Genomic DNA, 25,613 nt, shown 5'->3' with positions numbered 1-25,613 from the left:
TATAAGTCCAATTTTCTTCGAACTTTGATAAACTCGGATACCTTTTCTAATGTGGTTCACATTCATCACCGGTTTTCAGTGTTAGGCGGTTTAACCGAAAACTATGATACATAAATAAAATTTTCATACACAATTCGATAGCCTCATGAAGATCTATCGATTCTCAAATGGTCTCGAAAGTTGCGCACTTGACCTCAAATAACTCAGAAACCGCTGATCTAAAATTGAAATAATTTTTGAACTCAGCATGTTAAACTCTATCCAGAAAAAAAGTTGAGTCCTTAACTCCTATGATAAAAAAGTGAAAAATTCTGGAGACCCTCCTCAAGACAATCTGTCTTAGTTGATCAAGAGCTAGATTTGGCAGTGAAGTACTGAGAGTTGCGAAAAAAAAGAATAAATCAATTCGAAGAAGTTTAACAAAATTAAAAATCTCTTTGGCACTAATTTTTGCCATTATTCACGAAATAAAATGGCAAACTATTCACAATTAAAAAGCAATTTGTTTCAAAGTGGAGTGGATCGCGTTGAAGTGGACATTTATTTGTGATGGAAAACAAAATGATGCTTGAGAACTATTAATCTATTTAATTTATAGAAGCTTATTTGTGCAGTTTTATGATCGAGATGCAATAAATGTTAACAGACTAAACCATTGTCGAGACTGTTAATGTACTAAGGCTGATTTGTTCCAAGTTCATCTCAAATTAAGAAGAATTTCCAAGAATTCATCTGTTAGTTTGTACACAAGCTACCCTTAACTATCATTTGATCATTTTTATCCTGTTAATCTAATGAAATGGGAGCAATTCTCTTGAATTCAGTGAAATTTATTGGGAAAAATGTAAGGTCTAGCAAACCATTGATGCTACCAACAGCTAGAACCCTTTCATGTTATCAAAAAGTAAAATTTTCAGCTCATTTTATGCACGGAATAGTCTTAGTCTAACATTTCCAAGAATATTAACATTTTCATTTTTTATAAATAAAAGCATTTAATTTACCTTGTTTATTGTCAATCAGTGTAACCATCTCATCGCATAAACAACAGTTAACTAATTTATTCTAGTTTAAGTGAAGAATTCAGCTAAAATGAACAACTTTATTGATTTATCCACATCTCAATGGATTATTCTTGGTACAATAAGTTTCATTAGCTGGTATTTTTTGTAAGTTTCTTGAATTTGCTTTGACTTCAACCTAACATTGGAAGTTGTTTTTAATATTTTACTGCAACTAACATCTATTATTACCTATCATTAGCTATGTTAAGCGTAAACGATCGTTCTGGGAACGACAAGGTGTCAAAGGACCAGAACCTCCTTCCATGATTCCGAGTATTTTAACTAAAAGTTCACCGAAACCTAAACCGAAACCATTGACGAAAGTTTATCTTGAAGGTGTCGAAACTTATGGAAAAATTTATGGGTAAGAAAAGGTTGAGAAAATTTTAAAGAATTTGATTTTAAATTTTTATTCTTGTTTTATTTACGACAGAACTTATAATGGTTTAAATCCAGCGTTGGTCTTGGCTGAGCCAGATTTACTTCGAGCTGTTTGCGTCAAAGATTTTCACAGTTTCCCTCAAGGATTTAACCAAGTTTTCGTCTCTTCAATTGAACGAAATTTTCTAACAGTTTTATATGGACAAAAATGGAAACGCTTAAGAAGTATACTTACACCGACCTTTTCATCGGCAAAGATCAAGAAAATGTTTGACTTGATTAAAGTTTGTAATGACGAAGCTCAAAAACAGCTGCTCAAATTGGCTTCTTCGAGTGAACCAGACTTGAATCCCGCACAATTTTGGAGTACATACAATTTAGATATTATAGCAAAGTGTTGTTTCGCTTTAAATTTAGACGTTTACAACAGGTCGGGTAACAAGTTACTTGAACTCTTCAACTCAACGTATTCTAGTAACAAGTATAAGCATCTCTTCATGGCGTGGGCTCCTAAATGGTTGGTTCGACTTCTCGACATGAGTTCAATTTCAGTTGAAAATATAAATAAGATCAAACAATTAACTTACGCTGTCATTGAACAACGAAAACAAGGTAAAAACAAAATCAATGATTTCATCCAATTAATGATTGAATCTGAAGCGGATACCCAAGATGGGGAAAAGTTAAAGGATGAAGACAAGAAGTTGACTCCAGATGAGATCGTCTGTTCATCCGTCCTTTTCCTATCAGCCGGTCAGGAAACGACATCAACCCTGTTGACTTGGGCCTGTTATAGACTTGCTACCAACCCAGATATCCAAGAAAGGTTGTATCAAGAGGTTTCACAGGCTAACATTGAAGATTACGAAGTTTTACAAAGTCTTTCTTACTTGGATGCTGTGATACAGGAAACATTGCGAATGGATCCTCCAATTTTATTGTTTCAACGTGTTTGCCATTCTGATACCACTCTACCAGGTATTAATGTTCAAATTAAGAAAGGCACACCAGTTAGTATACCGACATATGCAATACACCATGATCCAGAGAATTATCCTGAACCAGAAGTTTTCGATCCAAACAGATTTCTACAAGGCTCACCCAAACCATTTACTTTCTTACCATTTGGTGCAGGACCTCGGACTTGCATCGGAATGAGATTTGCTCTAACAAATGCAAAGCTTACATTGGCTAGATTTGTTCGTAGCTTCGAAGTTTTTACTTCAGATAAATATGCAAATCAAATTGACCCTATGCCTGGATCTTTTGTGAATAGACCCGTTTCAATGCTTTTGGGAATCAAAACAAGATCATCATAATATGGACCAAAGTACCAAAAGTATTATTAATCATTGTAATGTTTTCTGTGAAATTAGTGAAATTTGATCTGTAGCTATCAGTTAATTGTTAAAATGTAATATGAACCAATAAACATGAAGATAACTATTAATTACATTTGAAAGATACAGTTTTGCTATTCTTTTACGCCCGATTCAACTAAAGACGCAATAAATCAGTATTTAATGCTCATTTGATTAGAGCAATAAATTTTTGGATTAACTCATGCAAAAACAAAGAACAAATAAAAAGATTAATGCACACTGTCACAAGTTGAACGTTACCTTGACGGCGATTCCATCAGATTAATTTGCTTTTAATCAACCTTCATATGAGAGTAGCAGGAGTTGAACTACTCTTTCAACATCATTCTTCTTGGTTAAGTAGACAAACACCAACACATCATGTAATCTCACATAAGTGCTGAGCTATGGAATAAGATACAGCTTAAGAAGTTGAAGAAATCCTAAAAAGATTAACAAATTTTAATCAACAAATAAATGAAATGTTTGAAAGAACTCGTTGTTTTAGCATTACCAGGATAACAAGGGTGGCCGACTCCAATTTCGTTTCAAATTTTTGTCACAATTGTTGCGAATTTTTTTCAATAAGTCATACCTTATTAACTTGTTCAGGCTGCAGCAAATCATTATGAAATTGGGTGTGAAACAATTGTGATTGTTTCATCCACCATGTCATAAAAGTAAACAGACTTATCTGGATCAAGTTATCATGTAAATCTTGTACATGTGTTCAAAATGGTGAATTTTTGATCCTCTTTAACCTGGTTTCCATATAATCTATGAGAATGGCTTTTTATTATTAATGCAAGTTTGTGATGAAAACTCAAATCAATAAATTGTTGATTTTATCGTCAAAATGATTGGAAATGTTTTGTTCAAATCGATGCTAAATTAAATTTGTTTATTTTTCTATTCTCTTTCTTTTACTGGATAACAGAATAAAATGTGCCAGTGAATTATTAGAAAAAAGTCAGCATTAAAACTGTTTTCTATTATTATCTACCTGATCTGTAAACCTGACTCATTGATAGTTTCTTATTGACATTCTAGTTTTACATGCAGCAATGAATAGACAGATAATATGTTCATAAAGATTGATAAGAAGATTTATGCTGATGATGATTAATGATTATACAAAAAGAGCAACTACAATCAACAGAATTAATCTGTAAACCATAATAAATGAAAATGCAGGCAAAATAAGCAACTAACCTGACTACTGGTGAATCATTGCATGAATAAAAATGTATCTTACTGTTTTGTCCTTTGCTATTTTGACTTTTGCTGTTTTGAACCCAAGCCATTTTTTGAGCTGCAAAACATTTGTTTAATCTTAATTTTTTGATTTTCATCGTAAATTTTGTTTCAGTGAACATCTTTTGCTTATTTTCTGATCAACTCTCACCATGTTTTTCACACCGAGTGAATCATTTTCCGACCCGATGGAAAGTGAACTTCAAGAATCACCAAATGAAAACAATAGTTTATTAAGGACTCTTATACCTGATGAGGGAACAATCAAACATTATTTATGTGATGAGCCATCAGCTTATTCCTGTCGACAGTTTTCTAGCTTACTAACGAGTACCATGGAAATTGTACAAAACGATTGCTCAGATATGGAGTTGGATCAGTCAATCCATGACCAAAGTAAAACAGAACTTTTATCAACTTCAACACAAGAATCGAGTGGCAATAATTTACCAGACATTCTATCTAATCGTCAACTTGTCCCTAACACTAGACGCGAAAATTTAAAGTTGAACTTTATACTTTTAGTTAAACATGGATACAAGTTGACACTAACATTAAACACAGACAATTCTCAGGTGACTGAAACATGGCATCCAAATGTGGTTAAGCAGATATTAGCGACTCAGTTCTCTTCGATAAGTTTAAAGTCTGAATACATGTCCAACCAGTTAACATTGGATCGCTTTGAACGATTATATATGGATGAAGCAATTACTGCTTTTCAGGGTAAAACAAATTTTCATTTAACGTTAAGCTTATCCGACAAAAGCAATTCAAAACTAAAAGCAAATCCAAATGCACTTGCTTCGATGTGCAATGGAATCAGAGGTTTCAGGAAACTTGATAGATGTGACAAAATAACTCTTTTATCAAACACATTTTATGATCTCTTCCTCATGAAAGGAATAGTCAACTACGATCCAACAATTGATGGTTGGGAAGTAAGTAGTCAAGCTGAATATTGCTTCAATCTTGCGGTTACAATTTTTTTACTCTTATTTTAGTTTCCAGAATCTGGATTGACTTTTGATCGAAGAGATGTATTTCTTTTTGACCGATTCTTGAATGATGGTCTAACGCATATCATCGAAACCTTTCCAGATCGATTTAGAAATGACCCCAAAGCTGTACTGCTTATTTACCTGTTAATAATCTTTAACCCTGATCTACCTGATCTGAAGCATCCCGAGATTGTTAGGTTAGTGTTTCTCTATTTCAATGTTATTAGAGTTCAGATTAATGTTAATATTATATAATTTTAATTTTATTTTTTCTTTTACAGATATGAACAACTAACTTATGTATATTTGCTTGGACGTTACTTGAAGACAGTTTGTGATTCCGACTGTGAAGCTTCAGACAACCATTACAGGTTGATGGCTAAAATTGATCAGGTCAAACTGTTACGAAAAAAGCTTGTTAAACAGCTTTCCTTGATGATGATTGGAACTCCGGAAAATAGCATTTCAAATGTCATTTGAGCGAACTTGTAAGCTCAATGGATATTCCTTTTTTGCTGATATACATTCTTCGGTAGGAATAATACGCTTCAATTTTTGTGTCAACTTAATTGGTTTTGAGTTGAGTTGGAGCAGATCGCATGTGAAAAAGTGATCAACAGATGATGAACAGTATTATTGAATTAATTTTGAAAATTATCTCATCTTGATCAAGTATCAACCTTCAAGGCATTTCCTTTGAAAGCCATAGCATTCATTGGCTAAGCAATATACTGTCGGCAGCCAAAAGCATCTATGAATGTTTTATTCACCATTTGCATGAAACATGAAATTTTTGTGGAAAATTGTGAAAAAACTGAACAGAGTTCAATGAAAATTTTTATATATTAATGAATTAATAATAGCATGAAATCAATAGTTGAACTACAATTACAAAAATATCAGAGTTAAAGCAGAATACAGGTTACTGAGAAAGTCACTGACGATGGTTTTTTCATTGTAAGTTTGAGTCTTTAAATTTCGATTGAATTCACTGTACTCAGTGGAAATAAATATGCAATCATTCATGCTTACTGCAGCCTCTAGTAAATGAGATATTTCCGATTATTACAGTTGGTCATTTGATTTTGAGTTAAGAAGAAACCTAATTTTGCATTTTATTGAAGTGACACAGAGACGGTGATTACAAGGCTCAGGCTAACTTTTATTAAACTTTTGTACAAAAAATTGATTAAATTAAAATTGTCAAATCGATTAATCATTAATCAAATCTTTTCTTATTATATTCCATGAAACTTATGATTGATTGAGACACTATTTCTAAATGATTCATTTACAGTTTTAACTTTTTATTATTATAATACAATTCAAATGTCATGATATTCAACTTTTCCATGTTCATCTAATGTCTATTGTATTTGATTATTGTTTACGATTGTTTATTGTGCATGATTTCTGGTACTAATCAACCAATAGGAAGTTAACTTAGTTAGACACAACACCCTTCAACCCGATTCATTGGAAATCGTGCGAGTTTCACTTGATCAGTTTGTCTCGAATCTAACGGTTGAAAAGCAGTTCGTGAAACTGACGTGAGATAAATATTGAAAAAAGTTTCAACGAAATGGATAGATCCAATGAGAATGTACTGAATCGCTCTTCAAAAGCCGGAATAATTACTTGGGCGCTTCTGTCTGATCGAAAAGTTATCATTCTAATCATCGCATTTGCACTTGCGTTTGATGGTCTAATATGTTTCAGAGATCTTTATATTTTTTCGGGCACTTATCATATTGCACGTGTGGTAATACTTGCTATTCGACAATGGACCTGTGCTTTCTTACTTGTTCTACTTTGTGTTCGTAGGAAAAAATACAGCGATCTTATGACTCATTTTGAACGCAAGACAAACATCGAGTTGACACCTTTATCAGTTAATTATCTAAATAAGAATCGCATAATCTTTCAAATATACACTTTCATCCATTTTTTATTTTTCGTTTGGTTGACATATGGGGTTTGGTGCAACGCTTTTGACATGTCATTGACTTATTTTCTTGTTACTTATTTTGGTGCAGCACTTGTTGGTATCTCGTGTTACTTTGCTTTCCTTCGTTTCTTTATTGAAGGCTGTCTTTACATTCATACCTGTTTCATGCGAGTTGAACACCAAATAGAAACCTTGAACAAGTCAACAAGTGCCTTGTCTATCGATGACATTCGGAAAGTTCGTCGATTGTATTGCATTGCCGTTGAAACGACAGAAAAGTTTAATTATTTATTCATGCCAATTACAGCTCTTTATTTTGTGATCAGTACCGTTAAAAGTCATTACTCGTTTGTATTCGCAATTTCGGCTCCATCGCTTGTAACTTTGATAATGAGTTTGGTGGAAATCGCAAATTTTATCCTCATAACCTATTATATGGTCTATATTAATCACCTTTCAACCCGAATTTATCAATCAGTTTATTCACTTACATTTAAAACTGATTCATTGTTTGCAAATAAAGAGGTAATTATTAAATTCAATCATTTCTATTTATTCATCTTTTCTTGTTTATCCACCAAAATCAGGTTCACATTTTCCTCGCTCGTATTGAACGTGCTGATGTTGGCTTTACTTTCCTGGACCTCTTTGTTATCACACCAACTTGCGTTACTACACTGGCTACAATATCGTTGACTATTGCTCTAGCGACACCAACATTAATCAGATAATTTAATAATATTTTGTCAATGTTTCACTATTTTCGCTTCTTTAAAATCGCTTCACTTGTTATAACTAAAAAAATCAATCATAACCAATTATCGATTTACCAATTCGAGAGTCTCCCTTGTTAGGCTAGCCAGTTGCATTGATTTTACTCTCTTTCCGTTATTCTGATATTTATATGTTGAATGGACAATAGCGTTAAAACCTAATTGCTTTGCATTTCGTAAAAATAGTCTTTTCATAGATGATGAAAAATCGGTTATTATTTGCGATTGTATATCTCTGTGCTGTACTCAATCATGTAAACCAAAAAAGACGTAATACTTTTCAGTGTTGTGATCATTAAGCAAAGTGCAAAGATCGCAAACTAAACAAGGAAGATAAGCTCCCCTTGAACATCATTCAAGATTGTCTTGTCTTTCAGGATCAAAGTAAACATCATTAGTTAGTGATCGTTTAATGTGCATCAACCTTTAAAAATTATATGTTTTAAAACGCTAGGTTAATTTGTTTATTAAATTAAAATAAAAGAATGGACTTTGTAGATTTAAACCAATTTGTTCATGGTGAATCATGTTTGACTGATCATCTAACAATGGACTATACAGATCAAGCGACTTCATTGCCATTCCACTCGGAGTCAACAGTAAATGTTTTCTCTTACAATGATGATACTCTGCGATCTTATTTGGACGATTCTTCGAGGAATCATTCAACAGATAATAGAGTTCACAACGATCCATTACTGAGTTGTGTTTCAAACAGTGAAACCCACAATCAACAATCCATTCAACAAGAAACCTTATCATGCATTTCATCAGATTGGATTGGCATTTTTTCAGATAGCTTAACGGTTGATCTGATCGGGTCTCCATCGACAGATCTGTTTAACTTTGCTTTTCCACTGGAGGCACCTTCAACATCAACATGTGAGTCTTACGATGAGATTGAAACAAATGAACCTTTTGAAAATGACTGTTATGATTTACAGTCGCCTGTCTCAAAGACTGCAAGTGATAAATTCAAAAAGATACTTTCATTGAATGTTGACAACTCAAAATTGAAGGAACCCTGGATCCCCAGTGTGGGAAAGAAGATATTGGCTACTTATTACTCTCCATTGAATATTAAATCAGAATTTTTGTCAAATCGAATAATCTTGGATGAATTTGAATCACTTGCGGTGAAGGAAGCAGTTAATGCCTTTCACAATATTGCTTCAAGTAATGTGACAATTTCACTTCGAAATCAGGTGAAACCTGATCCTCGTCCAACAGAGTTTGTTGGAACCTGTGAGAAGGTTCGAGCTTACAGGAAATTACATGCTGAAGATAAAATAACTTTATTATCCAATGTATTTTTTGATATCAATGCAATGAAGGGTATAATCACATATGACCATCGAACCGACAGCTTCAACGTGAGTATCCCATTGTGGTAGTGTTGGTCAATCCATTTATAATTCCAACCATTCTTTTCTTCACAGTGTTCTGGGGCAAGACTTGACAGGGTGGATGTTTTTCATTCAAACCCTGAAGCACACGATGGATTGAAACACGTTATCGAAACCTTTCCAGATCGATGGAGAAATGATCTCAAAGCTATTGCTCTCATTTATCTAATTGTCATCTTCAATCCTGATCTACCTAATTTGAAATACGTTGATGCTGTCAGGTGAATGTTTAACCGACTAAAACCATTAATAACTTGAAATGCGCTAGTCATTTTATCAAACAAAACAATTCCTTTAGTCAAAATCTAATAACCTTTTCTTTTTATTATCATTAGACTGGAACAATATGGTTATATTTATCTACTTGGACGATACCTTGAATCAGTCTGTGAATCACCCAGTGATGCTTCGGACAATTTATACAGATTGATGGTCAAAATCGATGAGATTCAAAAGTTACGGAATAACATTGTCAATCTATTTGAGGCTTTCAAAACTGGTGCTTCTTCACTTCTGAAAAATATCATTACAAAACTCATCCAAAGTTCAATGAGGTGATTAATTTTCCTCAGATAATCTGATTCATCAACAAAACCTTTTCATCAACTTGTCTTATTGTAAACAGAACTTTGATCTTTTACTTGACTGATCTCACACGATTATCAATAAAATTACTTGGAAAGAGAAGTTATATTTGATAAATGTTACAGTTTGTAATGTAATCCATTAAAAGCAACTATCATTGATGTTGTATCTACGCTTCAAGATAACTAAATCTGTACAACAGATTGAAACTCACTGAATATTTTATTAGTATTAATAAATGTAACTATTTTTGTGAATATTTGTGAATCAAATGCTTCTATTACTTCATCGTAACTTATCCGTAAATCGAAGTGTCATTGTTGAGTAGCGCCTTTTGTACAGTTGTGGAGTCAGATTTTTCATCAAACTGACTTTCTTACTGTTTCCGATGGTCTATGGGAAAATGAAGTTATTTTATAAAAAAATGAGTTGCTTTTCAGGAAATTTGCAAGATGTAATATATTTCTGGTTTTAGCAAACACATTTTATGATCTTTTCATCACGAAGGAAATAATCAACTATAATTCAACAATTGATGGTTGGCAAGTAAGTAATCAAACTAATAATTGCTCCAACCTTTTCAACATTTGCTCTCTATTTTCACTTTGCATTCAGTTTCATAGTTGCATAAGATAAGTTTAATCAGACGGCTTATAATAATATTGAACAAATAATTGAAAACTTTCCAGACCAATGGAGAGATGATCGCAAAATTATTAATAATAATAAGATTCAATTGATTTGATTGTTCGATTGTTGCAAAAAATGAAGTTGAGTTGACCAAATTTCGATTTCAGAATATCTTCAATGTAGAGATTTAACACATGCATGAACATCCTATTACTTATCATATTTATTTGGAGCAACCCTCATTCAATATCTGATTGAGATAAAAGAGCGAATAAGCAAAGATACTAATGAACACGGTTACAATTAGGTGAAGATAAAGGGAGAAATATATTAATCCTACAATTTTTTAGAGCAAAAAGAATCACCTGGGGTTCATGAGTTATTAGCGTTTGTAATGATTTTGTTAATCTTAATGTTTGAGTGAATTATTGCGGTGAAAAGATGGATTTCGATCAATTTTTTTCATTCCTTCAATCATCTTTAGATTTACCAACACTGAATACAGATTATGCTTCGCAATGTGACACTTTAACCGTTCAACCATTACCTCAATCTCCATGTTCAAACCAAAGCTTAGCTCTTTTGAAAGCTGTTTGTTCCGATGAAGATACTGTTAAAAGTTACTTAATAGCTGATGATCAATTGAATAGTCATAACAATAAAGGACAAAATATGCTTAACTTACCAAAAGGAACTCTTAATTCTTTCGCAGAAAATCGGTCCAGCTTTAATGACCCAAAAAGCCCATCCGATAGCCTGACTACTATTGAAACCTTATGTAAGTTCATCTTATTGAAGTTGATTTTTAAGGTTATCTCTTATCATGCCACATTTCATTACTAACCAGCCCCAGTTCCAACTTCTATCTCATCATACGAATCTACTGATCCACTGGCCATCGATCTTCTATACCAGTCCAGGATTCACAACACTTACGATAATCTGAAATTGAATTTTATCGCGCTCGTTAAACGTGGATATAAATTGAGCTTATCACTAAACACGGATAACAGTGAAGTTGATGAGCCTTGGAATCCTGATGTTAGTCAAAAAATTCTGTCTGTTTATTTTTCTTCATTGAGTTTGAAAAGTGAATATTTATCTGATGATACTAAACTAAATGGATATGAAACACTATTAATAAATGAAGCTTGTGCGGCTTTTAAGGGTCAGAAATGCATGAATTTGCTTGCAAATTTAAATGACAGGAGGCGAGCAAAAGCAAGTCCAGATAAGCTCATTTCAATATGTAATGGAATCAAAAGTTTCAGAAAAATCGAGACCAGCGATAAAATAACTCTTTTATCCAACATATATTATCATCTTCACGCAATGGACGGTATTGTTAACTACGATCCTACAATTGACGGCTGGGATGTAAGTAACCTTAGCTTTTGACCTTTTAATAATGCATATTGTATTCATATACCTTTTATACTAACTGATTGATTCATTTCATTATCCAGGCTCCAGCATCTGATTTCAAATTTGATCGACGTGATGCATTTCTCTTTAATCCATTCTTACACGATGCCATTGTTTATGTAATCGAAACCTTTCCCGATCAATTTAGAAATGATATAAATGTCATTATTCTCATGTATCTAATCATTATTTTCAATGGTGACACATCTGGATTGAAACATCCCGAAATAATCAGGTTTGTTCAAATTGATTTTTCATAATAAGTCTGCTATTTTACTCCGTAGAAGTTTAATATTTTTACATCTTTCACAGACATGAACAATTCTCGTATATTTATTTACTTCGACGTTATTTGGGGACAATTTTTGAATCTGATTGTGAAGCCTCGGACAATCATTACAGGTTGATGGCTAAAATTGAGCAGTTGAGACTTTTAACTGCAAAAGCCAAGAAGGAGTTATTTCTGCTACTAAATGAGCCGATAGAGGAAACCATTTCAAAAGCAATTACAGAAGCAAATATGCCGTCAATATTTTGAAGAGCTAGAAGAAGTTGAATGAAATCAAACTTCAATTCGTATCCTGATAAGTCTCCTTATATCTGGTTGACTTTTGATTTCCGCTTACATTTACTTTTCAAGAAATCCAAAATAGATAAAAGTCTAGGAGGGCAAACCGTTTCTTAATGTAAACGCCACAATCCTTTATCTGATTAAGTCCGAGCCACGTCGCATGATTTATTTAAGATGCAGCCGTATAAATGCTTCATAAGTTTTACCCAATTTTCAATATTGTCGCAAAGTTCGGGTTGTAGGGTTGTTTATCTATGAGTCTTATGACCAAAGTTTCGAGCTGTCAACAAACTGATTCGATGATGTTTGACACGCTTGAGTCCTATCTTTTTGTTAGCTAAGAGGATACAAGCTAAATTTAAACACAAATCAATCGTTATCAATACTAATATATCGACATTCAGAGGCCGATTGCTCAGGAATGGCTCTAAATAGAAATTTGACCCGATATGTCATCCGATTTCTAATGATCGGATTATGATTTTGCACAATGTTTTCATACTCAAGTTCAGGCTCAAAGTTGGATATTTCTTCCATTGAAAACTAATACTAAAAATAAAAATTCAGATTTGAACTGAAATAATTTTTGAAAATGTGAATAACGTATAATTAGGCAAGCTATGACTTTGACTGCGAAATCATCTGGCGCTAAATCAAATTTTTCATCCAAAAATGGCGTTAAATTCGTCGCAAAGTCTTCTAGACAAATGACCTTGAGACTTAGCATGTATGGCTCTCCAATTTTGTAGAGTACGCAGTGTCTATATGATTAGCCTAACATTCAGTAACCTGTGAAATAATGGGATTACCAGATAACGGAACTAATTTCATCAATGATCCCGAGTCAGAAAATAGTTAATTCAATTTAAATCGCACTAATTGTCTTGATTTCTTTAATTATCAATTTTATAAATCAATGATATCTTACTAACAAATTTTTTCATTTTTCTGCTTTTCACTTGTCTTATGTGCTTCTCATTGACTGCAACGCATTACTACCTTTGATTAAAATGCCTAGATATCAATAACCACGCACAAACGTGAAAAAAATACGTGTCTAATTATTTTTTGACCTCTACAATATACAAAATCCGTAAATCCGAAAAAAATTGAGAACAATCGTACAAGCAAGGTCACTTCCCTTGTGAGTTAAATTTTCTTTTAAAGTATGCATAAAAACGTCACAAAACCATCCGAAAATATTAATATTTACGGTTAAATTCGATCTAACAAGAGAGATTATCAAGGGACCAGCTTTTTTCCACCACTTTTATTTACTACTTTTTTTACCGTCTTTTCACCGTATTGTCCGACACCCAATCTAACACATCCACCAAATCAACCAAATCAAACATCATCACTTTTTAAAGAGACTTTTCTCAACAAAATTGTTCACTAAATTGTCACCCACTTTCATCCACCACTTTAGAAGGGCTTTTTTCCACCACATTTTCAAACAATTTTTTATAAGATTATCCGCAACCCAAATCCACCAAATTGTTGACCACTTTTACACCATCTAACACATCCACTATTAATCGCCATCATATCCCAAAAGTGGTCAACAGTTGGATTTGGGTGGTGGATAATCTTATAAAAAATTGTTTGAAAATGTCTGGATAAAGTGGTGGAAAAAAACTGGCCCCATTATCAATCATGCTGACTGACAAATAGTGAAAATAAGCTATTTTCAGTGAGTTCCATTATCTACCAGGTTACTTTATTGGGTTCGTGAGATATGAAACAAAACGTGAAGTAAATGAAGCTGAATAGCCTTGTATGATAAAATAAGATAAAATAATAATTGTATCGCAAACAACGATAGATAGTATTACATTACATGATGGAAAATGTTCACCTAACAATTTTTCAGAGTAAAGAAATTCATCTGTGATTAATTGATCTTTAATGTTTTTTGATGCTTCATTTAAGTGTTGAGTTATTTATTGGTGTGCAAAAATGGATTTAATTTCATATCTTGAATCATTAGATTCACCAACACTGAATACAGATTATGCTTTACAAAGTGACACTTCAGCTGTTCCACCATTACCTCAGCCTTCATATCCGAACGAAACTCTTGCCCTTTTAGACACTTTTTGTTCCGATGCAGATACTGTTCAAAGTAACTTACTTGATATTGGTGAATCCAATAATCAAAGCAATGAAGGGCAACAGTTTTTTGATTCATCAATAGAGAATTGGTTCAGCTCTAATGATTGCAACAACCCATCAGATAGCTTGTACACTATTGAAAGCATAAGTAAGTCATGTGACCCTTTCCATGATTTTGAGATTATTATGAATGCCAAAAGATGGATTTTTTATCAAACAATTTAATTATTATATCATTTTTATAACAGATGCGTCAACATTGGATACAGATCATTCTTCACAATGTGATACTTTAGCTGTTCAACCATTACCTAAGCCTTCATATCCAAAACGAAGTCTAGCTCTTTTGAAAGCCTTTTGTTCCGATGAAAATACTGTTAAAATTTATCTACAAAATGATGATTTGAATAACTACAACAATGAAGGACAACAATTTTTTGCTTCACTAATAGGAAATCTTAATTCTTGCGTTCAAAATTGGTCAAACTTTACTGACCCAAACAAACCCTCCGATCGCATGAGTATTTTTGAAAACCTATGTAAGTTCATCTTGCTAAGGTTAATTTTTGAGGCTATCTCTTATCATGACACATTTCATTAATAACCAGCTCCAGTTCCAGCTCCTATCTCATCTTACTTATCTACTGATCCACTGGCCGTCGAGTCTCTTCACCAGCACCACAATTACAATGATATAAAATTGAATTTTATATTTCTCATTAAACGTGGATACAAATTGAGCTTGTCATTAAACACGGATAATAGTGAAATTGATGAGCCATGGAATCCTGATGTTGGTCAAAAAATACTGTCTGCTTATTTTTCTTCATTGAGTTTGAGGAATGAATACTTGTCCAATGATGCGAAACTAGATGGATTTCAATCAATTTTGATGAATGAAGCGTGTTCCGCATTTAAGGGTAGGAAATGCTTGAACTTATTTGCAAATTTGTATGACAGGACGCGATCAAAAGCCAGTCCAGATAAACTTATTTCAATATGTAATGGAATTAAAGGATTCAGAAAAATTGAAACCATCGATAAAATGATTCTGTTATCCAACATATATTATCATCTTCACATTATGGACGCTGTTATTAACTACGATCCGACAATTGACGGCTGGGATGTAAGTATCGATAATGCACTTGACCATTTCTTTATTGGTATTGTATTAATCCTTTAATCGGTTGGTTTTTTATTAAAGTATCCAACATCTGATTACAGATATGATCGACGAGACACGTTTCTCTTCAGTCAATCTTTTCATGATGGACTTAATTACGTAATCGAAACCTTTCCAGATCGATTCAGAAACGATATAAATGCCAATCTTCTCATGTATCTAATCGTTATTTTCAATGCTGACATAACCGGATTGAAACATCCCGAAATGATCAGGTTTGTTCAAATGTATATTACTAGCTTGTTGAATGTCTTTTGCGGTTCATGTAAGTTTGACATTTTTACCTCTTTTTACAGATATCAACAATTCTCATATATTAATTTACTACGATGTTACCTGCGAACCGTTTGTGAATCTGATTGTGAAGCTTCAGACAATCATTACAGGCTGATGGCTAAAATTGAACAGTTGAGACTTATAGCTGCAAAATCTGAGAAGAAATTTTTTCTTCTAATAAATGAGCCTTTGGTGGAATCAATAACAAAAGCTATTACACTGGAGTACTTAAAATCCTCCCGCAAATATTTCAGCTGAAATATATTGTAAAAATTGTACATTAACTCTACCTTTAAGTTTATTCTGCTTGATTAAATCAAGAGAACTATGAGGATTAAAAAAATGGTCTATTCTCATTTTTAAACAGATTCTAATGCAGTGCTGTATGCTAATTTCATAAATTAATTTATCTTTAAAGTGTGTAGTTTCCAAAATTAGGAGGAAAAATTCAGCTTGTACAGTAGCCAAACGATTTTTGCATAGAGACTTTAATCAGTATTTGGTTAAGATTATCAATTTTTTTCTCATATTTCTTGTGAAATGGACCTTCTAGTAGAGTTTTTTAGTGTTTTGAGTTTGTTTTTTCCCTAGTATTTTTCTTGTTTTGCGTTCTTCATGAGACACAATTGTAATAGAAGCAATCAGAATGAAATTTCTATCTGAAAAGTTAGGTCTGATGGGACCTGTATTGGGTTCCATAGGATTTGTGAATAACTCTCTAGGTAATGCGAATTTTTACCTGATTTTTACTCTACTTATCATAAGCTTTCGATTGATATATATATGTTTAAAACCATTCTGAATCATGGGATTGGCTATTGTGCTTTAAATTTTTACTTAAAAAGAGTTTTAACCTTAACTCAACACAACAGTTGTGATGTAAGAGTTATCGATTTGTAACCTTTTCTTTGCATTAAATAAAAACGTTCGCCTCGAACCAACACTTTCAATAAATGAATTTCAGATAGACACCAGGGCATCAGCTAAAAATTATTCTACGACAGGTATGCAAACAGTTTCTTGCAATATTATTTGGCAAAAATAGAGCAGATTTTAACCTAATCTACCATTTTATCATTAAGAGATAATATTTTAACAATAATTGTAACGCAAACACTATATGATAGCATTGCATGATTGAATAAAAGAAATATTTACCTAACAATTTTTTAAAACAAAAGAATCATCTGTGATGCATTAGTCATTAACGTTTTCTGATATTTTTTAAGTGTTTGAGATTATCATTGTGCAACGATGGATTCCGATCAATTTATTTCATTCTTTCAATCGTCTTTGAATTCACCAACACTGGATACAGATTATGTATCGCAATGGGACACTTTAGCTGCTCAACCATTACCTCAACCTTTATGTTCAAACCAAAGCCTAGCTCTTCTGAAGGCCTTTTGTTCCGATGAAGATACTGTTAAAAGTTATTTACTTGATGGCGATCAATTGGATAATCATAACAATTTAGGGAAACAATTTCTTCATTCATCAATAGGAACTCTTAGCTCTTTCAAAGAAAATTGGTACAAATGCAATGACTCCGGCAACCCATTCAATAGCTTGAATACTATTGAAGGCCCATGTAAGTTTGTGTTAATAAAGTTAATTTTAAGGTTATCTCTTATCATTACCCGTCCCATTAAACAGCTCCAGTTGCAACTCCTATCTCATCATACATATCTACTGATCCACTGGCCGTCGAGTCTCTTTACCAGTCCAAGATTCACAACACTTACGATAATCTGAAATTGAATTTTATCGCACTCGTTAAACGTGGATATAAATTGAGCTTATCACTAAACACAGATAACAGTGAAGTTGATGAGCCCTGGAATCCTGATGTTAGTCAAAAAATTCTGTCTGTTTCCTTTTCTTCATTAAGTTTGATAGCTGAATATTTATCTGATGATACTAAACTAAATGGATATGAAACACTATTAATGGACGAAGCTTGTGTCGCTTTTAAGGGTCAGAAATGCATGAATTTGCTTGCAAATTTAAATGACAGGAGGCGAGCAAAAGCAAGTCCAGATAAGCTCATTTCAATATGTAATGGAATTAAAGGATTCAGAAAAATCGAAACCAGCGATAAAATAACTCTTTTATCCAACATATATTATCATCTTCACGCAATGGACGGTATTGTTAACTACGATCCTACAATTGACGGCTGGGATGTAAGTAACCTTAGCACTTGACCTTTTAATAATGCATATTGTATTCATATACCTTTTATACTAACTGATTGGTTCATCTCGTTATCCAGGCTCCAGCATCTGATTTCAAATTTGATCGACGGGATACATTTCTCTTTAATCCATTCGCACACGATGCCGTTGTTCATGTAATCGAAACCTTTCCCGATCAATTTAGAAATGATATAAATGTCATTATTCTCATGTATCTAATCATTATTTTCAATGGTGACATATCTGGATTGAAACATCCCGAAATAATCAGGTTTGTTCAAATTGTTTTTCATAAGTCTATCTGTTATTTTCACTCGATAGAAGTTTGACATTTTTACATCTTTTCACAGACATGAACAATTCTCGTATATTTATTTACTTCGACGTTATTTGGGGACAATTTTTGAATCTGATTGTGAAGCCTCGGACAATCATTACAGGTTGATGGCTAAAATTGAGCAGTTGAGACTTTTAACTGCAAAAGCCAAGAAGGAGTTATTTCTGCTACTAAATGAGCCGATGGAGGAAACCATTTCAAAAGCAATTACAGAAACAAATATGCCATCAATATTTTGAAATGCATGAAGAAGTTATCCTTATAAGTCTCCTTATATCCGGTTGACTTTTTACTTCTCTCACATTTGCTTGTCAAGAAATCAAAAATAGATAAAAGTCTGGGTGGGAAAACTATTTCTAAATTTAAACGCCACAGTCATTTATCTAATAAACTCCGAGCCACGTCTTATGATTTATGTAAGATGCAGCCGTATGAATGCTTCATAAGTTTTACCCAATTTTCAATATTGTCGCAGAGTTCGGGTTGTAGGGTTGTTTATCTATGAGTCTTATGACCGAAGTTTTGAGCTTTAGCTAAAACAAACTGATTCGATGATTTTTGGCACGCTTGATCTCTATCTTTTTGCTAACTAAGATGGTACAAGCTAAATCACAACACAAATCAATCGTGATGTGGTCACTTCCCTTTCGCTAACTTAACTCTTTTCAATTTTCCCTCTCTTTTATGTTGTGATGTGCGAGTTAAGGATTGATTTGAAATAAAGTTTGTAACGAGCTATTTGATCGTTGATTACCAGAATACTCTTCACAATTTTTAACGTTTCTTTTAAATACTAAGCTTCAAGCGAGTATAGAGGTAGTAGATGGTTAAGGGTATGGTTATGTTGGAGAATAACTACTGGGTGTATAAATGATAATATATCAACATTCAGAGGCCAATTGCTCAGCAATGGCTCTAGACAGAAATTTGACCCGATATGTCATTCGATAGAAAAAATGTCAAAATTTTGTGTGGCGCTATTTTGGTTTCAATTTTAAGTACCTATTATGTAAAGGTTTGTTACCAAAGTCGAAAAAGTGGTAGATTTTGCTGCACGAATTTTCAGATCAATTTTGATTAAGCTTCAAAAAGTTTCATTTCTAATGATGTATCGGATTATGATTTTGCTCGCTGTTCTCATTCCCAAATTAAGGCTCAAAGTTGGATATTTCTTCCATTGAGCCCAATACTAAAAATAAAAATTCAGATTTTAACTGAAATAATTTTTGAAAATGTGAATAACGTATAATTAGGCAAGCTATGACTTTGACTGCGAAATCATATGGCGCTAAATTAATTTTTTTATCTAAAAATGGCGTTGAATTCGTCTCAAGGTCTTCTAGACAAATGACCTTGAGGCTTAGCATGTATGGCTCTCCAATTTTGCAGAGCACGCAGTGTCTATATGACGAGCCTAGCATTCAGTAACCTGGAAAATAATGGGACTACCAGATAACGGAACTAGTTTCATCAACAATCCCGAGTCAGAAAATAGCTAATTCAATTTGAATCGCACCAATTTTTGTCTTGATTTCTTTAATTATCAATTTTATCAACCAATGGCTAACATTCTTTTTCATTTTTCTGTTTTTCATTTGTTTTATGTGCTTCTCATTGACTGCAACGCATTACTACCTTTGATTAAAATGCCTAAATATCAATAACCGCGCACCAGCGTAAAAAAATACGTGTCTAATTATTTTTCGACCTACAATATAGACCTCTACGAAAAAAATGAAAAAAATTGTACAAGCAAGGTCACCTCCCTTGTAAGTTAAATTTTCTTTCGAAAATATGCATAAAAAAGTCAAAAATATTAATATTTACGGTTAAATTCGATCTATTTAGAGAGCTTATCAATCATGCTGACTGACAAATAGTGAAAATAAGCTATTTTCAGTGAGTTCCATCATCTACCAGGTTACTTTATTGGGTTCGTGAGATATTAAACAAAACGTGAAGTAAATGAAGTTGAATAGCCTTGTATGATAAAATAAGATAAAATAATAATTGTATCGCAAACAATGATAGATAGCATTACATTACATGATGGAATATGTTTACCTAACAATTTTTCAGAGTAAAGAAATTCATCTGTGATTCATTAGACTAATGTTTTCTGATGCTTCATTTAAGTGTTGAGTTTATTATTGATGTGCAAAGATGGATTTGGCACAAATAATTTCATATCTTGAATCATTAGATTCATCAACACTGGATAGAGATTGTGCTTTACAAAGTGACACTTCAGCTGTTCCACCATTACCTCAGCCTTCTTGCCCTTTGCAAACTCTTTCCCTTTTAGACACTTTTTGTTCCGATGCAGATACTGTTGAAAGTAACTTACTTGATATTGGTGAATTTAATAATCAAAGCAATGAAGGGCAACAGTTTTTTGATTCATCAATAGAGAATTGGTTCAGCTCTAATAATTGCAACAACCCATCAGATAGCTTGTACACTATTGAAAGCATAAGTAAGTCATGTGACCCTTTCCATGATTTTGAGATTATTATGAATGCCAAAAGATGGATTTTTTATCAAACAATTTAATTATTTTACTTTTGTATCATTTTTAGATTCGTCAACATTGGATACAAATCATTCTTCACAATGTAATACTTTAGCTGTTCAACCATTACCTAAACCTTCATATCCAAAACGAAGTCTAGCTCTTTTGAAAGCTTTTTGCTCCGATGAAAATACTGTTAAAATTTATCTACAAAATGATGATTTGAATAACTACAACAATGAAGGACAACAATTTTTCACTTCACTAATAGGAAATCTTGATTCTTGCATTCAAAATTGGTCAAACTTTACTGACACAAACATCGTATCCTCCGATCGCATGAGTATTATTGAAAACCTATGTAAGTTCATCTTGCTAAGGTTAATTTTTAAGATTATCTCTTATCATGACACATTTCATTAATAACCAGCTCCAGTTCCAACTTCTATCTCATCATACGAATCTACTGATCCACTGGCCATCGAGTCTCTTCACCAGCACCACAATTACAATGATATAAAATTGAATTTTATATTTCTCATTAAACATGGATACAAATTGAGCTTGTCATTAAACACGGATAATAGTGAAATTGATGAGCCATGGAATCCTGATGTTGGTCAAAAAATACTGTCTGCTTATTTTTCTTCATTGAGTTTGAGCAATGAATACTTGTCCAATGATGCGAAACTAGATGGATTTCAATCACTATTAATGAATGAAGCGAGTTCCGCATTTAAGGGTAGGAAATGCTTGAATTTATTTGCAAATATAGATGACAGGAGGCGAGCAAAAGCAAGTCCAGATAAACTCATTTCAATATGTAATGGAATCAATGGCTTCAGAAAAATTGAAACCATCGATAAAATGATTCTGCTATCCAACATATATTATCATCTTCACATAATGGACGGTGTTATTAACTACGATCCGACAATTGACGGCTGGGATGTAAGTATCGATGATAATATTGAACATTTCTTTATTGATATTGTATTAATTCATTAATCGGTTGCTTTTTTATCAAAGTATCCAGCATCTGACGTCAAATATGATCGACGAGACACGTTTCTCTTCAGCAAATCTTTCCATGATGGACTTGTTTACGTAATCGAAACCTTACCCGATCGATTCAGAAACGATATAAATGCCATTATTCTCGTGTATCTAATCATTATTTTCAATGCTGACATAACCGGATTGAAACATCCCGAAATGATCAGGTTTGTTCAAATTGATATTACTCTTTCGATGAATGTCTTTTTTGGTTCATGTAAGTTTGACATTTTTACATCTTTTTACAGATATCAACAATTCTCATATATTAATTTACTTAGATGTTACCTGCGAACCGTTTGTGAATCCGATTGTGAAGCTTCAGACAATCATTATCGGTTGATGGCTAAAATTGAACAGTTGAGACTTATAGCTGCAAAATCTGAGAAGAAATTTTTTCTTCTAATAAATGAGCCTTTGGTGGAAACAATAACAAAAGCTATTACACTGGAGTACTTAAAATCCTCCCGCAAATATTTTAGCTGAAATATATTGTAAAAATTGTACATTAACGCTTCCTTTAAGATCCTACCTACCTTCCTGCTTGATTAAATCAAGAGAATTATGTGGATATGGAAAATGGCCTATTCTCATAATTTTTTAAACAGATTCTAATGCAGTGCTGCATGCTGATTTCAGAAATTAATTTATCTTTAAAGTGTGTAGTTTCCAAAATATAGAGGAAAAATGCAGGACAATAGCCAAACGATTTTTGCATAGAGGCATTAAGCAGTATTTAGTTGAGATTATCAATTTTTTTCTCATATTTCTTGTGAAATGGACCCTTTAGTAGAGTTTTTCAGTGTTTTGGAGTTTGTTTTTTCCCAAGTATTTTTCTTGTTTTATGTTCTCATAAGACATAATCGGAATAGAATCACTCAGAATGAGATTTTTATCTGAAAAGTTAGGCCTGATGTGACCTTCATTGGGTCACAAGGAATTTGTTTAATAACTCTCTAGGTATTGATTTTTAGAGAGGCATTCTCTAATTTAGTCATCAAAAGCTTTCGATTGTTTTACCATTCTGAATTATGGGTCGATTTGGCTATTTTCCTTTGAATCTTTACTAAAAAAGAGAGTTAACCTTAACAGTTGTGTTGTAGCTCAATAAGAATTAACTTGTTATAACCTTTTCTTTTGGTTTCAATAAAAACGTTTGCCTCAAACCAACACTTTCAGCAAATGAATTTCACATAGACACAAGGACATTAACTAAAAATTATTTCACGACAGGTATGCAAACAGTTCTCTACAATATAATGAGGCAAAAATGAAGCAGATTTCAACCTAATCTACCATTTTATCACTAAGAGATAATATTTTAATAATAATTGTAACGCAAACATTATACATGTATGATAGCATTAGAAAAGCATTAGCAAAGAAATATTTGTCTAACAATTTTGCAAAGCAAAAGAATCATCTGTGATGCGTTAGCCATTAACGTTTTCGTATAATTTTTAAGTGTTTGAGATTATCATTGTGCAGCAATGGATTACGATCAATTTATATCATTCTTTCAATCATCTTTTAATTCACAAACACTGGATACAGATTATACTACGCAATGGGACACTTTAGCTGCTCAACCATTACCTCAACCTTCATGTTTAAACCAAAGTCTGGCTCTTTTAAACGCTTTTTGTTCCGATGAAAATACTGTTAAAAGTTATTTACTTGATGGCAATCAATCGAATAACAATGTAGGACAACAATTTTTTGATTCATCAATAGAAAATCGGCCCAGTTCTAATGATTGGACTAACCCGTCCGATAACTTGTATGCTATTGAAAATCTGGGTGAGTTAACGTATTGTTTTACTATTCAAGATTGCTTCTCATGGCCCTTTCCATGTTTCTGTGTTTATTATTGATATGAGAAGATGGATTTTGATAATTTTTTATTCCTTTAATCATCTACAGATGAATCAACACTGGATACAGATATTGCCTCGCAATGTGACACCTTAGCTGTTCAACCATTACCTCAACCTTCATGTTCAAACCAAAGCTTAGCTCTTTTGAAAGCTGTTTGTTCCGATGAAGATACTGTTAAAAGTTACTTAATAGCTGATGATCAAGTGAATAATCATAACAATGCAGGACAACAATTTCTTAGTTCACCAATAGGAACTCATAGCTCTTTAACAGAAAATTGTTACAACTTTAATGACTCCAACAACCCATTCAATAGCTTGGATGCTATTGAGGACCTATGTAAGTTTGTGTTAAGAAAGATAATTTTAAGTTTCAAGGTATCTCTTATCATTACCCGTCCCATTAAACAGCTCCAGTTGCAACTCCTATCTCATCATACATATCTACTGATCCACTGGCCGTCGAGTCTCTTTACCAGTCCAAGATTCACAACACTTACGATAATTTAAAACTGAATTTTATCTCTCTCCTTAAACGTGGATACAAATTGACCTTGTCACTAAACACGGATAACAGTGAAATTGATGAGCCCTGGAATCCTGATGTTAGTCAAAAAATCTTGTCTGTTTATTTCTCTTCATTAAGTTTAAGAAGTGAATATTTATCCAATGATGTGAAACTAGATGGATTTCAATCACTATTAATGGAAGAAGCATATGCCGCTTTTAAAAGTCAGAAACACTTGAATTTATTTTCAAATTTAAATGACAGGAAGCGAGCAAAAGCAAGTCCAGATAAGCTCATTTCAATATGTAATGAAATCAAAGGCTTCAGAAAAATCGAAACCAATGATAAAACAGTTCTTTTATCCAACATATATAATCATCTTCACTTAATGGAAGGTATTTTTAACTACGATCCAATAATTGACGGCTGGGATGTAAGTAGCTATAATAAACTTGACCATTTTTTCATGCATATTGTATAATATTAATTCCTTCATCTGTTGCTTTTTCAATCGCAGGCTCCAGCATATGATTTCAAATCTGATCGACGAGATACATTTCTTTTCAACCAGTTCTTACACGACGAAATGGTTTATGTAATCGAAACCTTTCCCGATCGATTCAGAAACGATACAAATGTCATTATTCTCATGTATCTAATCATTATTTTCAACGGTGACATATCTGGATTGAAACATACCGAAATGATCAGGTTTGTTTATAATGTAATACTCATTGAGTTCATGTCTATTCGTATTTAATAATATAAGTTTAACATTTTTACATATTTCACAGATATGAACAATTCTCATACATATATTTACTTCGCCGTTATTTGAGGACAATTTGTGAATCTGATTGTGAGGCTTCAGACAATCATTACAGGTTGATGGTTAAAATTGAACAGATGAGACTTTTAGCCAGAAAAGTCAAAAAGGATTTCTTGCTTCTGTTAAATGAGCCGATGGTGGAGACAATAACGAAATCAATTACACTTCGAGGGCCTAAAACCATCCCTGAAATTTTGCAGGCGCGACATATTAATATTAATATATAAATAAAAATTCTTGATTTTCGCATTTCTTTTCAATGCACTGTTCGCGGTTGAATTTAATCAAGAAAATCAAAAGGATTGCAAAAGTGCCCTGTT

General features: G+C 32.9%; 8 protein-coding genes across 12 annotated transcripts; all 8 read left to right on the top strand.

Moving 5' to 3' along the window:
• Positions 1-1,021: 1,021 nt before the first annotated feature.
• On the top strand, positions 1,022-2,907 carry LOC107370421 (cytochrome P450 3A41-like). The gene is made up of 3 exons (XM_015938413.3): positions 1,022-1,169; positions 1,264-1,428; positions 1,498-2,907. The coding sequence occupies exons 1-3, from the start codon at positions 1,093-1,095 to the stop codon at positions 2,762-2,764; spliced, it is 1,509 nt and encodes a 502-aa protein (XP_015793899.2). The 5' UTR covers positions 1,022-1,092; the 3' UTR covers positions 2,765-2,907.
• A 1,066-nt stretch (positions 2,908-3,973) lies between these two features.
• LOC107370423 (uncharacterized) lies at positions 3,974-6,277 on the top strand. The gene is made up of 3 exons (XM_015938415.3): positions 3,974-5,001; positions 5,065-5,258; positions 5,343-6,277. The coding sequence occupies exons 1-3, from the start codon at positions 4,213-4,215 to the stop codon at positions 5,539-5,541; spliced, it is 1,182 nt and encodes a 393-aa protein (XP_015793901.2). The 5' UTR covers positions 3,974-4,212; the 3' UTR covers positions 5,542-6,277.
• Positions 6,278-6,496: 219 nt separating this feature from the next.
• On the top strand, positions 6,497-7,870 carry LOC112539758 (uncharacterized). Its single transcript, XM_025162517.2, has 2 exons — positions 6,497-7,534; positions 7,597-7,870. Exons 1-2 carry the CDS (start codon positions 6,644-6,646, stop codon positions 7,738-7,740), a joined length of 1,035 nt encoding a protein of 344 aa, XP_025018285.2. The 5' UTR covers positions 6,497-6,643; the 3' UTR covers positions 7,741-7,870.
• A 308-nt stretch (positions 7,871-8,178) lies between these two features.
• Positions 8,179-10,030, top strand: LOC107364239 (uncharacterized). The gene is made up of 3 exons (XM_015931570.3): positions 8,179-9,155; positions 9,222-9,409; positions 9,524-10,030. Exons 1-3 carry the CDS (start codon positions 8,268-8,270, stop codon positions 9,744-9,746), a joined length of 1,299 nt encoding a protein of 432 aa, XP_015787056.2. The 5' UTR covers positions 8,179-8,267; the 3' UTR covers positions 9,747-10,030.
• Positions 10,031-10,703: 673 nt separating this feature from the next.
• LOC107364240 (uncharacterized) lies at positions 10,704-12,604 on the top strand. Its single transcript, XM_015931571.3, has 4 exons — positions 10,704-11,181; positions 11,251-11,780; positions 11,870-12,063; positions 12,141-12,604. The coding sequence occupies exons 1-4, from the start codon at positions 10,845-10,847 to the stop codon at positions 12,364-12,366; spliced, it is 1,287 nt and encodes a 428-aa protein (XP_015787057.1). The 5' UTR covers positions 10,704-10,844; the 3' UTR covers positions 12,367-12,604.
• A 1,604-nt stretch (positions 12,605-14,208) lies between these two features.
• LOC107363865 (uncharacterized) lies at positions 14,209-19,272 on the top strand. Of its 5 annotated transcripts, none has more exons than XM_089269898.1 (5): positions 14,209-14,662; positions 14,763-15,053; positions 15,123-15,643; positions 18,252-18,445; positions 18,525-19,272. In XM_089269898.1, the coding sequence occupies exons 1-5, from the start codon at positions 14,359-14,361 to the stop codon at positions 18,748-18,750; spliced, it is 1,536 nt and encodes a 511-aa protein (XP_089126024.1). In that variant the 5' UTR covers positions 14,209-14,358; the 3' UTR covers positions 18,751-19,272. The 5 variants fall into 5 exon arrangements, with proteins under 5 accessions (XP_089126024.1, XP_089126023.1, XP_025016988.1 ...); XM_089269897.1 differs by lacking the exons at positions 18,252-18,445; positions 18,525-19,272 and adding exons at positions 15,722-15,915; positions 15,997-16,913 and having other exon boundaries at positions 15,129-15,643; XM_025161220.2 differs by lacking the exons at positions 18,252-18,445; positions 18,525-19,272 and adding exons at positions 15,722-15,915; positions 15,997-16,913.
• A 1,179-nt stretch (positions 19,273-20,451) lies between these two features.
• LOC107370425 (uncharacterized) lies at positions 20,452-22,694 on the top strand. The gene is made up of 5 exons (XM_015938417.3): positions 20,452-20,987; positions 21,091-21,384; positions 21,454-21,974; positions 22,053-22,246; positions 22,328-22,694. The coding sequence occupies exons 1-5, from the start codon at positions 20,675-20,677 to the stop codon at positions 22,563-22,565; spliced, it is 1,560 nt and encodes a 519-aa protein (XP_015793903.2). The 5' UTR covers positions 20,452-20,674; the 3' UTR covers positions 22,566-22,694.
• Positions 22,480-25,553, top strand: LOC107364313 (uncharacterized). Its single transcript, XM_015931650.3, has 5 exons — positions 22,480-23,879; positions 24,003-24,296; positions 24,368-24,897; positions 24,982-25,175; positions 25,259-25,553. The coding sequence occupies exons 1-5, from the start codon at positions 23,570-23,572 to the stop codon at positions 25,518-25,520; spliced, it is 1,590 nt and encodes a 529-aa protein (XP_015787136.2). The 5' UTR covers positions 22,480-23,569; the 3' UTR covers positions 25,521-25,553.
• Positions 25,554-25,613: the final 60 nt, after the last annotated feature.

This window comes from Tetranychus urticae, chromosome 3 (genome assembly GCF_039701765.1).
Source record: "Tetranychus urticae isolate SD_2017Ah chromosome 3, NJAU_TeUrti_SD_1.0, whole genome shotgun sequence".
Lineage (NCBI taxonomy): Eukaryota > Metazoa > Arthropoda > Arachnida > Trombidiformes > Tetranychidae > Tetranychus > Tetranychus urticae.
This window is presented reverse-complemented; position numbering and strand designations above follow the sequence as displayed.

Bases quoted from the DNA above. Each gene is read 5' to 3' on its own strand.
- LOC107370425 (XM_015938417.3), top strand. From the start codon at position 20,675: ATGGATTTGGCACAAATAATTTCATATCTTGAATCATTAGATTCATCA. The intron at 20,988-21,090 runs GTAAGTCATGTG...TATCATTTTTAG, and splicing joins GTACACTATTGAAAGCATAA to ATTCGTCAACATTGGATACA. The intron at 21,385-21,453 runs GTAAGTTCATCT...ATTAATAACCAG, and splicing joins GAGTATTATTGAAAACCTAT to CTCCAGTTCCAACTTCTATC.
- LOC107364313 (XM_015931650.3), top strand. From the start codon at position 23,570: ATGGATTACGATCAATTTATATCATTCTTTCAATCATCTTTTAATTCA. The intron at 23,880-24,002 runs GTGAGTTAACGT...AATCATCTACAG, and splicing joins GTATGCTATTGAAAATCTGG to ATGAATCAACACTGGATACA. The intron at 24,898-24,981 runs GTAAGTAGCTAT...TTTCAATCGCAG, and splicing joins CAATAATTGACGGCTGGGAT to GCTCCAGCATATGATTTCAA.
- LOC107364239 (XM_015931570.3), top strand. From the start codon at position 8,268: ATGGACTTTGTAGATTTAAACCAATTTGTTCATGGTGAATCATGTTTG. The intron at 9,156-9,221 runs GTGAGTATCCCA...TTTTCTTCACAG, and splicing joins ATCGAACCGACAGCTTCAAC to TGTTCTGGGGCAAGACTTGA. The intron at 9,410-9,523 runs GTGAATGTTTAA...TATTATCATTAG, and splicing joins AAATACGTTGATGCTGTCAG to ACTGGAACAATATGGTTATA.
- LOC107364240 (XM_015931571.3), top strand. From the start codon at position 10,845: ATGGATTTCGATCAATTTTTTTCATTCCTTCAATCATCTTTAGATTTA. The intron at 11,781-11,869 runs GTAAGTAACCTT...TTCATTATCCAG, and splicing joins CTACAATTGACGGCTGGGAT to GCTCCAGCATCTGATTTCAA. The intron at 12,064-12,140 runs GTTTGTTCAAAT...CATCTTTCACAG, and splicing joins AAACATCCCGAAATAATCAG to ACATGAACAATTCTCGTATA.
- LOC112539758 (XM_025162517.2), top strand. From the start codon at position 6,644: ATGGATAGATCCAATGAGAATGTACTGAATCGCTCTTCAAAAGCCGGA. The intron at 7,535-7,596 runs GTAATTATTAAA...CACCAAAATCAG, and splicing joins CATTGTTTGCAAATAAAGAG to GTTCACATTTTCCTCGCTCG.
- LOC107370421 (XM_015938413.3), top strand. From the start codon at position 1,093: ATGAACAACTTTATTGATTTATCCACATCTCAATGGATTATTCTTGGT. The intron at 1,170-1,263 runs GTAAGTTTCTTG...ACCTATCATTAG, and splicing joins TTCATTAGCTGGTATTTTTT to CTATGTTAAGCGTAAACGAT. The intron at 1,429-1,497 runs GTAAGAAAAGGT...TATTTACGACAG, and splicing joins ACTTATGGAAAAATTTATGG to AACTTATAATGGTTTAAATC.
- LOC107363865 (XM_025161220.2), top strand. From the start codon at position 14,359: ATGGATTTAATTTCATATCTTGAATCATTAGATTCACCAACACTGAAT. The intron at 15,054-15,122 runs GTAAGTTCATCT...ATTAATAACCAG, and splicing joins GAGTATTTTTGAAAACCTAT to CTCCAGTTCCAGCTCCTATC. The intron at 15,644-15,721 runs GTAAGTATCGAT...TTTTTATTAAAG, and splicing joins CGACAATTGACGGCTGGGAT to TATCCAACATCTGATTACAG.
- LOC107370423 (XM_015938415.3), top strand. From the start codon at position 4,213: ATGTTTTTCACACCGAGTGAATCATTTTCCGACCCGATGGAAAGTGAA. The intron at 5,002-5,064 runs GTAAGTAGTCAA...CTCTTATTTTAG, and splicing joins CAACAATTGATGGTTGGGAA to TTTCCAGAATCTGGATTGAC. The intron at 5,259-5,342 runs GTTAGTGTTTCT...TTTCTTTTACAG, and splicing joins AAGCATCCCGAGATTGTTAG to ATATGAACAACTAACTTATG.